Source organism: Crinia signifera, chromosome 4, assembly GCF_055691185.1.
Source record: "Crinia signifera chromosome 4, ASM5569118v1, whole genome shotgun sequence".
In the NCBI taxonomy this organism is placed as follows: domain Eukaryota; kingdom Metazoa; phylum Chordata; class Amphibia; order Anura; family Myobatrachidae; genus Crinia; species Crinia signifera.
The window spans coordinates 197,151,372-197,166,524 of record NC_139220.1 but is presented as its reverse complement, the minus strand read 5'-3'; the positions used below and the strand labels follow the sequence as shown (position 1 = coordinate 197,166,524).

Here is a 15,153-nt window from a genome sequence, read left to right as displayed (position 1 = left end):
CAATGGAAAAAGGGGGGTGGGTGGAGCGCTAAGAGCAATAATTGGTTTCTATCAACATGAAAAATGTATTTCTAAAATAAAATCCTCAATCAGTGTGCAATTGCACTGGGTAGGTATACAATCAATGCATGGATAGCATAATATATTGCACAAAATGTATAATATTAAAGAACATTAAAAATGTACATATGTACACATGCAAAGTGGGGGAAATTGGTCTCCAATATTGTAATAGTGAGAGGTGGTGGGAGTCAGACCAAAGATGCCCAATTAAAATCAGCAGGTGCTCCCTGCCATGTTTCGCCGTCCAACTGACAGCTTTTTCAAAGAGATAGAATAAATCAAGAGATCAGAGGGATCACCGCACCGGGTCCAGACCACCCAGAGGCCAAGTGTTCGCTGTACATGGATGACGTCACTGTGTTCTGCGCAAACCAGAGATCGGTGACAGCCCTCGTCCAGACCTGCGAAGATTTCGGCCGTGCTTCAGGCGCAAGGGTCAACCTTGGGAAGTCAGAGGCTATGCTCTTCGGAAAGTGGCACCTGTCGTCCTCCACTCCATTCCCATTCACGGTAAAACCAGACCTTATCAAAATCCTGGGTGTCTGGTTCGGGGGAGATGGAGCGGCCCTGAAGTGCTGGGATGAAAGACTTGCGACAATGCGTCAGAAACTGGGATTGTGGAGTCTCAGAGACCTTACCATCGAAGGGAAAACACTTGTGCTGCGGAATGAGATTCTTCCTGTTCTTCAGTATACTGCCCAGGCCTGGCCACCTCTGGCCACGATCTGCAAGGCCATCACACGGGCCGTTTTCCACTTCATCTGGGGCTCCAAAATGGACAGAGTCAAGCGGATTGTTATGTACAAAGATCCCCTCAAAGGTGGCAAAGGCATTCCAGACATTCCAACTATGCTGAGAGCCTTCTTTGCATGTAACTGTATCCGCAGAACTTTGATTGACAATTGTGCCGGCTCTGCGGGTAACTCCATGTCCCGCTTCTTCCTCCTACCATTGTGGAGGACCCTTAAATGGGACAAGTGGGACAGCTCCATCCCTTACAACTGGACTACTCCATGGTTCTACCTGGATGTGTCCAAGTTTGTGAGGGAGCACCAACTGGAGGGATTGAAACCCGACTTGTGGAAACCTAAAACGGTCCACAAGCTCATCAGAGCCAAAGATGTCATGGAACCGATTTCAGGGCTCCCTTCAGCAACTGCCAAGTTTGTCTGGGAGTATGTGGCCTCCAAAAGGCTCACAAATAGACACAAAGACATGTCATGGATGGCCATTCAGGGGGGTTTGCCTCACCGGTCATTCATGCACTCCCGAAACTTGTGTAGGTATAGACATTGTCCCTGGTGCTTTGTGCATGAAGAAACCTCCATGCACATCTTCTGGGACTGCACCTACGCACAGTTGTTGTTGGATGCCCTAGAGACTGAATTCAAGGACTCCGTGCCCAGGAACTGTTTTTCATACCTTTCGGTACTGTATGGACTATTCCCGGGCACCCACACATATGGGGCGACCCAGGAAGCCTGGCGCCTTATAAACTGTGTTAAGGACGCTTTGTGGTTTGCCAGAAATCGTCTCATATTGCGGAGGGAGAGAATGTCCGTTCAGGACTGCCGCAGGCTGGTTCACAGCCTGCTCAGAGACTATTCCATTCGGGATAGCCCTGAGGAAGAAGAGGACTAAACTCCTTTTCTTCTGGTCCTTTCCCCTTGTTTGGACTGTTTTATAAGACTTTGGGACCGTGGCCCCTTCCCCCTCACTTCACAATGTCTGTTGTTTTGTTGATGTATTCTATTTATTGCCCTCCCCTTATATGTGTCTGTCTGGTCAATAAAGCTTCGGGCATGTGATTCCTCCTCCCTCACCCCCTACCCTCCACACCCATAGTCTTGTATACTGTTGTGTAAATGTTACCGTTAGAATGCATAGTGCATAGTATAGTCTATAGTGTGAGTTTATCTTGTACTGTATTTTATAATATGTACTATACTGTTTGCATGTGTACTGTGTTTTGGCTGTGCTGCGACACGGTATATGTGTGATATTTGTTATCGTCTGTTTTTTGCATTCTTTATGTACAATAAAGACAGCTTTTTCAAAGGTTTGAAAAAGCTGTCAGTTGGACGGCGAAACATGTCAGGGAGCACCTGCTGATTTTAATTGGGCATCTTTGGTCTGACTCCCACCACCTCTCACTATTACAATATTGGAGACCGATTTCCCCCACTTTGCAACACCTGGGTCAAACAGCTGCAATATCCACCTGGGAACCACCACCTGCACAATAAGGATTACAAATTCCGCACCATTGTTGAGGACTCCCCGCACTCCAACAGGGGCTCTAACATCATCCTCCAGCGTGAAAAAAGAATCCAGCAAGGTTAAATGGACCCTATCCCCTTTCAGCTATACAAGGATTGACCCCAGGATTGTTCAAATACCATCGTCTCCCACCCTTGGGTGAAACGGGACTCCAGACCATAAGTATCAGACCCATTTTTCACAATTTTTTATTTTTCATACTATAATGTACATTTTTAATGTTCTGTAATATTATACATTTTGTGCAATATATTATGCTATCCATGCATTGATTATATACCTACCCAGTGCAATTGCACACTGATTGAGGATTTTATTTTAGAAATACATTTTTCATGTTGATAGAAACTGATTGTAAAACCAATTATTGCTCTTAGCGCTCCACCCACCCCCCTTTTTCTATATCTAGATTTTGTTTACTTAATGATGGACTGAGGAAAATCTTCTCTTTGCAGATTTTGCATAGACGATAGGAAGGCCACACATGCACCAGCCCCTCCCCTCTTTCTTGTCTCTATCTCTTTTATTTTGTATTTTCTCTCCATTCTCTTTTTCTGTTTATATGCTAAGTTTTTATTGTTTGAGCAGGATTTGACTGGATTTTTTGAGACCTTACGCCTTGAATGTTACTTCATTTATGGCCTCTTTGTGGCTCACCTCACTGACTCTTTCTGGCCCACCTCACTATGGGCCTTATTTTAGTTCACTCTTTCTGACAAAATCCTTCTTAGATGTACAAAATGCACTTAGATGCACTGCAGGTGGGCAGATGGTACTTCAAAGTGAGATCTATATTGCAGTGTAGAAATAAAGCAGCCAGTACTTACCCTGCACAGAAACAAAATAACTCGCACAAATCTAATTCTCTCTGCACATGTTACATCTGCCCCACCTGCAGTGCACATGGTTTTGTCCATCTAAGAAGGATCTTGTCAGAAAGAGTGAACTAGAATAAGACCCTAGATCTGTAACCCTCCGTATTACTTGCTTCTTTGTCTCTATTGTTTATTATGTCAAAAGTTTAGACATTTACTGCAAAATAAAAAATAAAAAAAATAAAGTGAAAGATTTTGGGAGAATTTTCAAATTTTTTTAAAGCAGCAATCATTTACATGACAAAACCAACCTGTTTTTTTTACACTGGTTTTTCAGTGTAAATGGTTGCCACTTTTAAAAAAAAAATGTGAAAACTCTCCCAAGATCTCTCACTTTCTGATTGTCACACCCTATTACATTTGACCCCACATCGAGGCCCTTATTCTGGTTGGTGCGGTCGAGCCGCATATGCGGCTCCGACCGCACCAGACGTATCCCCGCCCACACTACGGATCGCCACGGCCGTCCGTACACGGACGGCTGGCGATCTGCACGAAAATGGTGGAGGCGTACGCCTCCACCATGGTGGGAGCTGCCCCCTGCATTCGATGGTCGACGACCATCGAAGGCAGGGCCGCACGCCGCGGCAGCTCCCGCAAGCTGAGACCACACGGACAATCGTCCGTGTGGTAGCTTGTATGGGGGCTGAAAGCTGACATCCGCCGACGTCAGCTTTCCGCCCCCATGAGTGGCGTCATGCCCTCATTACCATGCGTACGCCCCGCGTTTGCATGGGAACGCCCATGAAACGCGGGGCGTACACATAGGGAAATGAGGGCATGAAGCCTCTCACGCCCCTATACGCCCCCTTTGCGGCGGACGAAATCCGTCTGCGGCGAAGGGGGCTGCACATGCGCAGATTGACCTCTGCGCATGTGCAGAAGAAAAACATCGGCGGTACGGCCGCACGCGGGCCGTACCGCACGAATCAAAATAAGGGCCCTAGTAATGTGCAGATTTCTCATATTTGTATGAGAATTAAATATTTTTGTGTAACTCTAACTCTCGTTCCTTACATCTATTAGGCATTTTTACATTTATTTCAGTATTATACCACTGTAAATTTAGATATACCGCTCTTCTTGATTTAATATTGGCATGGAAGGATTTAACCACATGTAAATATTAATGAAATTAAATAATGACCGGTCAAACAATAAATGATAAATAATAATAAATCACATAAAACTGTTTTTTTTTTTTATATTAGAAAATATTTAATACCATAGAGAATTCTCTGTACTTGTTTAGTTTCACGGCGGCCGATATATCGGATGCGATATCGGCCAATCTGATGTGATTTTTTAATCTGTTCATAACCTCACTATCCACTACGCATGGAGTTGATTCTATATAGTGTGGCGAGCCACCGAGCCCGAAGCGTGGCGAGCGGACGCAGATTACTGCGCTCGCCACACTATATAAAATCAACTCCATGCGTAGTCAATAGCGGGGTTATGAATAGGTAAAAAATCGCATCGGATCGGCCGATATCGCATCCAATATATATATCGGCCCCCGTGAAACTAAACAAGTACCGAATTCTCATCTAGAAAGGTCCATAAACAGATACCGTAAATGCTTCTATGCCAATATTAAATAAAGTAAGTCTAAATTTACAGTATCTTAAATGTGGATTACTCTATATAATATGCATTCACAAGCAAAGCATATTAGTTTAGTGCTGCTGTAATTGTTATCAATTGGATATAGGTATATCATAAATAATTTAATATCGCCTGATTATATATACAAAAATAATACCACTGAATTAATTCAGAAAACTGAGAGTGAAGATATGAATAATCACTTATTTCTTTTTACACACATGCACCGCACCTCACTTATTATATCTATGTTGATTCAGAGTGCCGGACCTCAGACAACCTATATATATTCTAAATATTGTATCTAGGGTCAAGCTCAAGTCCTGCTTCCACATCTTCTACAAAAGTAGACGCATTCACAGCAAGTTTATCAACATCAACAGAGCAGATCCATGAGACCTCTACAACAAATTCAAAAACAACACAATTAACGCAAGATCCTGGACAAACCCCTGCCGTAAAAGAAACCTCTACGAATGATACAACAACGCAAGGACAAACAACAGGCTCACCAGGTGAGTTAAATGACACTATCAAGGTAAAAGAAAAAAGCATAGCTTTTCTTATTGAACAATTCCAAATTATTTTTAACTGGAGCAATTGCTGGACTTATTGACTATGGTATACAAAATTACTTTATTATTTAATCACGGGCGTTTTTGGACAGTTTTTAGATATGATTCGTCCGATGCAGTTTCATTTTTTTTTTTAAACGTCTAAACTGCATCGGCGAAATGTCAAAAAAATCATTGAAAACCGACTAAATTTCGACAAAAAAACACATGGATTGGTGAGTAATTTGCTAATCCATGTGTTTTTTAACCATGCCGGATATTTTGTCAGTCAGAAATATCCAGGACATAATTTAATAACCCCCCCGCCCCATAGTAGTAAAGTATTTTTGACACCCACAAGAATCCAAACATTGCAACATTAAAATCTAACTTTTACTCTTAATTCTGAATAAATGTGTTTTTAAAGCAAGTAAGGTATTGTGACAATATTCTAGAAAAAGACAGTACAATTAAAATGTGAAAATGTGATGGTGAAATAAAATACGTGTCTCTAAATGCTGTCTGATGTAATCAGAACTATTTTATATCATGTACTGTAATTTTTTAAGTTTGCACTCTGAGCTTGAAAATCATAAACTAATCCTCTGTATTTATTACTGAATAAGAATGAGTTATTTATTAATAAACACAGAGGATTGTTTGATGATTTTTAAGTTCACAGAGTGCAAGCATTACCATATATAGGGGGTTATTTTGGTTCACTCTTTCTGACAAATTCCTTCTTAGATGGACAAAACCATGTGCACTGCAGGGGGCATATATAAAAGGTACAGAGAGAATTCGATTTGGGTGAGTTATTTTGTTTCTGTGCAGGGAAAATACTGACTGCTTTATTTTTACACTGCAATATAGATCTCACTTTGAAGTAAAACCCCACCCAAATCGAATTCTCTCTCCACAAGTAACATCTGCCGCACCTGCAGTGCACATGGTTTTGTCCATCTAAGAAGCAATTTGTCAGAAAGAGTGAACCAAAATAACCCCTATAGTGATAATGAGACCATTAGTTGCTAAAGAAGCGGCACTGACATCCAATGAGGCGATAGTGGGAGTGCGCAGTGAACACTACATGACCAACAATCACTTTAGCATCACATAAGATTGGAACATCATTCTTTAATAAAAAAAAGAACTACTGGATGCACAGCACTGATATCTATCTAATACAAATGTAGTGTGTGGTCTAAGGTGTTTTACAGTTCATTGAATGGGATTTATAGATTTATAGCATAGGATTCTAATCGGCTGCGAATTCGCATTGCGGCTGATTATGAATATACTGCGCATGCGTACGGTTCGCATGCTGTTCACAAGGTGATTGACAGGAAGTAGTTGTCTGGGGGTGAAAACCAGCCATTTAGTGGGAGTGTTAAAAAGAAGGACGCTAGGCGTGTCAGGGAAACACAGATGTTCCCGAGCGTTTTAGATGAGGGTGGGTGACATCCGCAACAGGCCAGATACGCCTGTTTTCAGGCGCCAAGAACGTCCTGGGCTAAGCGGCACCTGCGATGAGTTGTGGCCAGTGTAAAAATCATTAGATGTTGGGCCTGTTACGATGGGCTTTGAAAATATTTGCTCAGATGCGAATGGATGTTTAGCTGTACACACCCATTCGCACAGCAAGCATATTGATTCGCAAGCGGAAATTTCACTCTAGCAGGGCGGAGTCTTAACTGAATGCTGGGGGCGGTAGTTCGGAAAGGTGGTGTTAAGCCAATCGATAAGCAGTCACCAACTGCTTCTTAGTGAACAGTAATGAATCACCCTCTATGAGCACACAAAACACTGGTGACCATATTTAATTATCAGTAATGTATATAGCGCATACATAGTGTTCACCCTAGGATTTTGTGCGGGTAGGGTGCTGGGGGGGGGCGACCGGGCCCGCTGACGTCACAGTTGTGGGCGGTCCCGGGCCGCCGATGTCATGAAACACACTGTTCCTGCTGCCCCAAAGTATAAAGAGCCAATACCATTAAGTCCCATTCTATTCTCACTCATTAATTTGAGATACAGGAGAAATGTTACACGGAATATAATACCCTGATTCAAGTAATAAGAAATTGGGAAGAAATGATGTATGGATATAATAAAGCAATGACTAAATACTTTTAATGGGCAACACCTATAATATGGGATACATGTGATAATATTGCTGTCAATCATATTTGTACCATATATACAGTAGCTTGCAAGTTATGTCATACTATTATGTATATTATCTCCTTGAAATGAAGGGTGATTGAACATCCTGGATATTATTGATATCATTTATATTATGGTCATCAATTAAATTGAATTTGATAAAAATGTAGGATTACATTATATAAAATAATTCCATCAGACAGTATTTAGAGACAAGTATTTTATTTCACGAGCACACTTTCACATTTTAATTGTGTTGTCTTCTCTTCTGTTTTTGCTATATAAATTGTGTTGCTTGCTTTAGACAGGTTTTATTGGATATTGAGAATAAACATCAAGGCTCATCTTTGTAGTGTTGCTACAGTAGGTGACCAGGTTGCTGCATCACATTGGCCTCTAAGGATTATGATCCCAGCTGTTAGGAATCCAGGTAGCAACAGCAGTACCTGACCCAGCCAGGACATTGTGTGCAGCAGCATTAGATTTTTAATTAGGAGTCAGGGCTCTCTGTGGAGTCTGTATTTTCTGTTAAAAGGCATTCTTCTCTGCACAGCCTGGCTGGTGACCGTTTCTTGTTGGACGCCTACTCAGTTGGTCTCTGTTATGCTGCGTTCTCATTGCCGCCCCTGCAAAATCCCGGGTTTTTGTTTCCGTGTTTTTGGCGGGGCACAGAGCACCTCAGCTCTACAGACCCCATTCATACTGCACCTTAGACCCGGGAAATTCCTGTGTCTGCCCCGTTCACACTGATTCCCCTATGCCTGCCATCAAGTGTGTCGCATCTAAGAGCTGCTTTGATTGGCTGTTTAAAAAGCAGCTTTGAGCAATGCAATGAACTTGCTTTTTTGCATTTTGTGAGAAAAACCCGGGTCGAACCTGTTCACAATGCCACACACCCGTGTATTCCCCAGGAAAAACCCTGCAAAAAACCCGTGTGTAATTCCCAGAGCATAACACCCGAGAATTTCACAAAGACCCTTTTTACACACGCGACACGGAAAATTTCCATTTGCCCCGGAAAATAGGCGAATTTTTGCGGCAATGAGAATGGGGTATTACTTGTATCAGTTCATGTTTTCCAGTGGACACACTAGTCTCTTTCAGGTGTGGACTCTAATGTTTTAATGTTGCAAATTTGAATGATTTTGATAAACCTACTTTACTACTATATTAGTTGGTCAATCAATCCAGCGAGTGCACCATATATAAATACTTTCTATTTTGGTTTTGTTCTATGTAAACTGTAAGCTTGCGAGCAGGGCCCTCCTACCTCTATGTCGGTTTGTTTCCAACCAGTTTGTTTAATCACTATTGTTTCCAATTGTAAAGCGCAATGGAATATGCTGCGCTATATAAGAAACTGTAAATAAATAAATAAATAATGTAAATTGATTCCTGGGTGCACCTCTGACAATACTAAGATTTTTTTGAATAAGGTATATTTCAAAGTACGGATAAAAGAAAGCGTAACCAGCGCTGGCTTGTTTCTCAAATTATTCGGAGAATGACGGTTTCTGGATATTAAAAAGATTTATTAAAAATTAAACACATATAATTAAACACATACATATAAAAAATATATATATGGGCTGGACACATGGGAATATGGTTAAAAGGTTTGGCATGATACCCTTTGGACACTTTTAGACTCCTATAGCCAGGATAATATATAACTGGAGGGAAGGTCTCTAATATTAGCAGCAATATATTACCAGGTGGCCGGTTCCAGATGCATAATAAGATGGTGAATAAATGTTCTGGTAGCTTGTCCGGTGTACCTGGGAGAATTGTGTCAGTCGCTGCAGGTCCAATCTTTGAGCTTGTAAAAGATGACCAGATAGAGAGTACTAGTCCCAATTCCAGTAGGTGATTTGATGCCAATTTGTAATCCTCAGGAGTTTTGGTGGTGTCAGGGGGGATGCAGTGTAAATCCCTGTGGTCAGGATCCCGGCGTTCAAAATCCCGACGCCGGAATCCCGACCGCTGAAATCCCGACACTTTCTCCCTCCGTGGGTGGCCACGACACCCTCGGAGGGAGAATAAATAAGTGTGCCGAGCGTAGCGAGGCACCGGGCCCGCAAGGGGGGGCGATCCACGTCCCCCCCTTGTCGGGATTTTGGCGGTCGGGATTCCGGCGTCGGGATTTTGAACGCCGGGATTTAATACTGAATCCTGTCAGGGTATTGGGGTTCTGAAAGGCTCTACACGTTTCCCTGGGTAAGGTCTCCCAGCTTCCTCAGGAGCAAGTGTTCCAAAGTACAGTAACTAGAATATTTTTGGTAGGGAATTGACAATTAAATATTAAGGAATTGAGAGTCTGTGAGATATATATTTTCTCCTTTGCACAGAAATATACATAAATACTATTAAAACACATTTTGTATGTTTTTAAATATACTTAATATTATTTACAACATGGTGGTGTGACTTTTCTTAGTTTTACTACCTATAAAAAAGTATAACTAGTCCATAACGGACGGTGTAATGATTAGTATTACTGCCTCACAGTGCTGAGGTCATGGGTTCGATTCCCACCATGGCCCTAACTGTGCGGAGTTTGTATATTCTCCCTGTGTTTGCGTGGGTTTACTCCAGGTACTTGGATTCCTCTTACAACCCAAATATATACTGGCACTGTAGGTCAATTGGCTTCCAACAAAAATGAACCCTAGAATGTCTGTGTGTGCGTGTACATGTGGTAGGGAATATAGATTGTAAGCTCCACTGGGACAGGGAATGATGTGAATGTTCAACTATGGATGCGCTATATAAGAAACTGTTAATAAAATAAATAATAAATAAGTAACCCATATTTAAAAATTCAAAGTGTCATTTAAGTTGTGCCAGTTAATAAAAGTAAAGGTTTCCTAGGACTAATCATCTACATCAGTGGTTCCCAACCTTTTTTGTCTCCCGTACCCTTGATTAGGATTTTCATTTATGAGTACCCCTTCGCGAAAATTTTAGGGGGCGTGGCCTAAAAGGGGTGTGGCCTCATTTGAGGGGTGTGGGGGAGAGAGAGAGGGGGTGAGAGAGAGAGGGGGAGGGAGGGGGGAGGGGGAGAGAGAGCGAGCGAGAGGGGGAGAGAGAGAGGTATCCCTGTGTGTATATCTCTCTACCCGCTGCCATCCCCAGTACAAGTGTAACCTACCCAACCCCACCCCCGCTAACCTGTCCCAGTAAAACAGATACCTTAAAGGCAGATATGTAGAACTTGTGCTGTCAGGCAGCACAATGGGGGCGGTGGGGTAGCGATAGCTGGGGGTAAAGTCACAGTTTCAGATACAGGTCGGTGGTGCGGGGGGCTGGCGTCCCGTACCCTCCCGCAGTGCACTCTACCCTGATAGCGCTGATGGTGCAGCTTCCGTCCTTCCCGCTGGTCCTATCCCGCCGCTGATTAGGTTGGCGCCGTGTCCGCTCAACCTGTCGGCTTCCACAGACATCAAGCCAACAGGAAGTAAAAGCCGGGGAGGGAGGGATGACTACAACATCAAGCATGCACTGGGGGACGGCGGCACGCACTGAGGGGGGAGCGCAGAGAGGCTGTGGCGGGTTGAGGGAGCCTGGAGGCTTTTTTTTACGCGTACCACAGGTTGGGAACCACTGATCTACATGATCAAATTGGCCACCTAATTACATTGATGGGAAATTGTTTAAAATATTCTCCACATTTTTGATTGGTTGGCAGATCCAGACATATAGGGGGTACAGGTCATTCTTTGGGGGCGAATCAACAGAGATAGTGTAGGATTCACTGTGGCCGTCCTAAACAGCAGTCACAGCTGCTGGGTAACACCCGGAATCACAACAATATATGTACGTTCATCAAGTTCAACCGTTTACTGGGATAAATAGAGGATATGGGTTTTACCCATGAGAGTTTTTTTCCAATAAATGTTTGTCTAAACGTTTTTAAATGTAGTCATTGTGTGTGCTAACACCACATCTCCTGGAAGAGAGTTCCGTACCTTTATTTAGCTGACTGTAAAAAGCCTTCCCTTTTAAGGGTACAGAATCTTCTTTTCTCTAGTCTGAGCTCAAGCCTATGTGTCCTAATCTCCGACCTTAAAATAAAGAGGTTGCTTAATAATTTATTAAATTGCCCCCTTATAATTTTGTAAATATTAAGCATGTACCTTCTTTAATGTCCTCTTTTCCAGCGTAAACATTCCCAATTTGGCTAATCTGTCTCGTAGCTTAAACACTCCATCTCTTATTGGCTTGGTTGCCCTTCTCTGGACTTTTTCTAGTTCTATAATGTAACTTTTACACTCCAAATTCTAGATGAGGTATAACTAGTGCCTTGTGGAGTGGCATATTTGTTGGTAAGGTGCACTCTGCACCTGTTTTATTGGTGGTAGCAGCAGCCTCAGCCAGCAGTGGCAGTATCCCTTTGCACCCAACCGTTCCTGCCAGTGGGCAGTCTGGTCCCCGCACACTGTTAGATTCGACTGACAGCACGCTCAGCCTGTCAGCCATCAGCATGCCCTTATCACAGTAGTCTGCGTGCCTCCTGTCAGCGAGAGCTGTGTGTGCTGAGAGCCGACAGCGTGCCTAACTCCTGTGTGAGGGGAGAAATCAGCGCTGTGTAGAGGAGGGGGAGCCTGCTATGAGAGTCTCAGAATGCCACCGTAGTAGTGTGCAGATCCCCAGCATACAGACCCCGCCGGAGAGTACTGACCTGTCACTTACTGCCCGCCGGAAGTTCCCTGCACATAGCGCCGCAGCGCTAGCCCGCTGGCTGCCTCACAGACCTCAAGCTTCCATTCTGCAAGGCTGTGCATACTTCTACAGTACACAGAGAGACCTCCATACCTCTACTCCTTTACCCTCCAGCATTCCATCAATCTGCAGGACAACAATAAGTACCTGCACCATACACCTGTGTATACCTTCCTGTGATATATATCCTTTAACTACCTGTTAACTCTGTACTCATTACTACAATAAACCTGCATTCCTGGTTAAGTTTCCAAACAGTGTGTCATCTAACAACACCACAAGCACCACTATATACTGTACTCTGCCAAAAGGTTATGGGCCCAGACCCTGCGTGGTTGTAAGATTAACCCCCTAAAAGCTGAGTGATAACACTGAATATTAAAGAACACACAGACAAGTCTGAAGTGACATTTTATAGAACCAACACTGGGCCCAACCAGCCAGCAGGGTAATGCTGCAGGCAGGGGGAGACTTTTTATATAAGTCCCCTCGACCAAAGCATTTACCTCCTGACTGGTCAGTCTGGGCAGGGATCCTGGGGAAGTGGAGACCCTCCAGTGAAGGGATCCAACTTGAAAATGCACCATTTACAACCACCCTCTGTTCTCTATCCTGCAGCCAATTTCTTACCCAAATTGTAACCCCTATTCTCAAATCGGTTACGGTATAGTGCAGGGGTGTCCAAACTGTTTGCAAAGAGGGCCAGATATGGTGAGGTGTAAATGTGTGGGAGCCGACCATTCAGCCTGACATTCTTTGAACCATTAATCACATCAGAATGGTCCCCCACTCTGCCCCCATTCACTGTATGTCCCCCAGCGTTCCCCCACTTACTGTATGTCCCCCAGCATGCCCTTCACTGTATATTCCACGCCTGCCCCTCCTCCAAATTTACCCCAGCCTGCCCCCATTCACTTTATGCCCCCCACTCTACCCCATTCACTGCATGTCCCCCCACTCTGCCTCATTCACTGTATTCTCCACACTCTGCCCCATTCACTGTATGCCCCCCACTCTGCCCCATTCACTGTATATCCCCCACTCTTCCCCCATTCACTGTATGTCCCCCAGCATGCCCCTCCTTCACTGTATATTCCCTCAGCCTGCCCACATTCACTGTATGTCCTCCAGCCTGCCCCCATTCACTATTTCCCTCAGCCTGCCCCCATTCACTGTATGTCCCCCACTCCGCCCCTTTCACTGTATATTCCCATAAACTGCTCCTCCTTTGCTGTATGTACCCCATTCACTGTATGCCCCCCACTCTGCCCCCATTTACTATGTCTCCCAGCCTGCCCACCCTTCTCTAAATGTACCACATACTGCCTCCATTCCCTGCAGGAGACAGATGCTTGGGCTCCCGCCGCAGCCCTTCCCCTTTGCTGCTTCCCCCTCCCCGCACACTGCTGTCACTGTGATCGCGGTGGGGGGTGATATATAATTGCAGGAGTTGGACACATAATCATCTGAAAGACGGCAAACGCGTCTCACAGTGGCAGCCGGCACCCCCTCACCAATGCATACAGCAAGCCAGCAAGGTAAAGGCACACTCGCCGGGTTCCCACCTCTAGAGTCCTGTGTTGTGCGTCCCACGTCAGCCTCCAGCCGCCCGCTTCTGGCTGCGGGCCGCTTGAAGTGACATCACGGGTCGCAATTGGCCCCCGGGCCGGACTTTGGACATGCCTGGTATAGTGGGTCAATAATGTCTGGGTTGACAGTCACTAGTTCGACCACTAACGGTAGACAGAGACCACTAATGGTCGACATTGTTAGAAGGTCAACACAAACTTAAGGTCGACATAGACATGGTAGACACTCAAAAGGTTGACAAGAGTCTTTCAAATTTTTGTCTGTCGACAAGGACACTATATGAGTGTACCACGTCTCCTCGGATAGCTCGCTGCCCTCAGCGCACTATTCTCACTTTATGCCCAATTGTAAAGTATAAACCAAGTCGGTCTACACCAAAAAAGTGGAAAACGTGTGTCAACCTTAAGCTTGTGTTGACCTGTCAATGTTGACCTTGAGGATTTCCAGGTGTCGGCCTAGTCACTGTTGACCATTAGTGGGTGGCGACCTAGTCACTGTTGACCCAGGGACCGCATACCTCTCAAATCCTGCATTTTCCTAATCAGCCTCTTATGTGGCACAGTGTCAAACACCTTCTGCATAATTCAGGTAGACCACAGGTACAGCATTGCCAATGTCGAGGTTGTGCTAACTTCATAAAAACTTATTAGGTTAGTTACCACAGATTATATCATTCATGCGAGAAAAAAAGACTTGTGCTGCGGGGTTATTTGAGTTTCCCATCAACAATTGAATTGAAAAGACTGTATGTTATTAATAAACATTTATACTTTCCAGATCCCTTTGATCTTGGTTGCAATAAAATCACTTGTCAGCGCTGATCATACCAGGATAAGTAACAGGAAAGCATAATGTGTTTTCTTACGATAAATGTCTGCGTGAGTGAGACGAGTAGTGTATTGTATCCTCATAAAAAACTGTACGGAAAGCCTGAATGTGTTTATTCTAACTTTGTTTTTAGGGATGGCGAAGTGTTATCAACCAAGAAAATGTGCTGTACACGCCTGTTGCTCTTCACTTGCTGTGGAACTACAAATCCCAGCATTCTGAGACTGGAAGTTCCATAAGTGAAAGAGCTGGAGAGCTTCCCCAGTCTCCCCCAGCTGAGAGGGGAGACGATGTTACAATGTATAAGCATCAGGGGATTACTGCTCTCCATGACAATGTAGCCTGACCACTACAGATAAACCTGCTGTAGTGACATCCTGTAATGGACAAATGCTGCACAGCATAGTCTATTAATGTAAGGAAGAAGTAATGGTATAAAACAGCTATTAAAATGCAATTTTTTTTCA

The 15,153-nt window shown here is 44.0% G+C and overlaps 1 protein-coding gene across 8 annotated transcripts in view; it reads left to right on the top strand.

Annotated features, from left to right (window-relative positions):
- IL15RA (interleukin 15 receptor subunit alpha) overlaps positions 1–15,153 on the top strand; it is an 85,727-nt gene that overhangs the window by 65,999 nt on the left and 4,575 nt on the right. For all 8 annotated transcript variants that reach the window (XM_083183372.1, XM_083183368.1, XM_083183370.1 and 5 more), the window contains one exon: positions 5,135–5,341. In XM_083183372.1, coding sequence (XP_083039498.1) covers positions 5,135–5,341 — 207 coding nt within the window. The remainder of the gene's footprint in view (positions 1–5,134; positions 5,342–15,153) is intronic.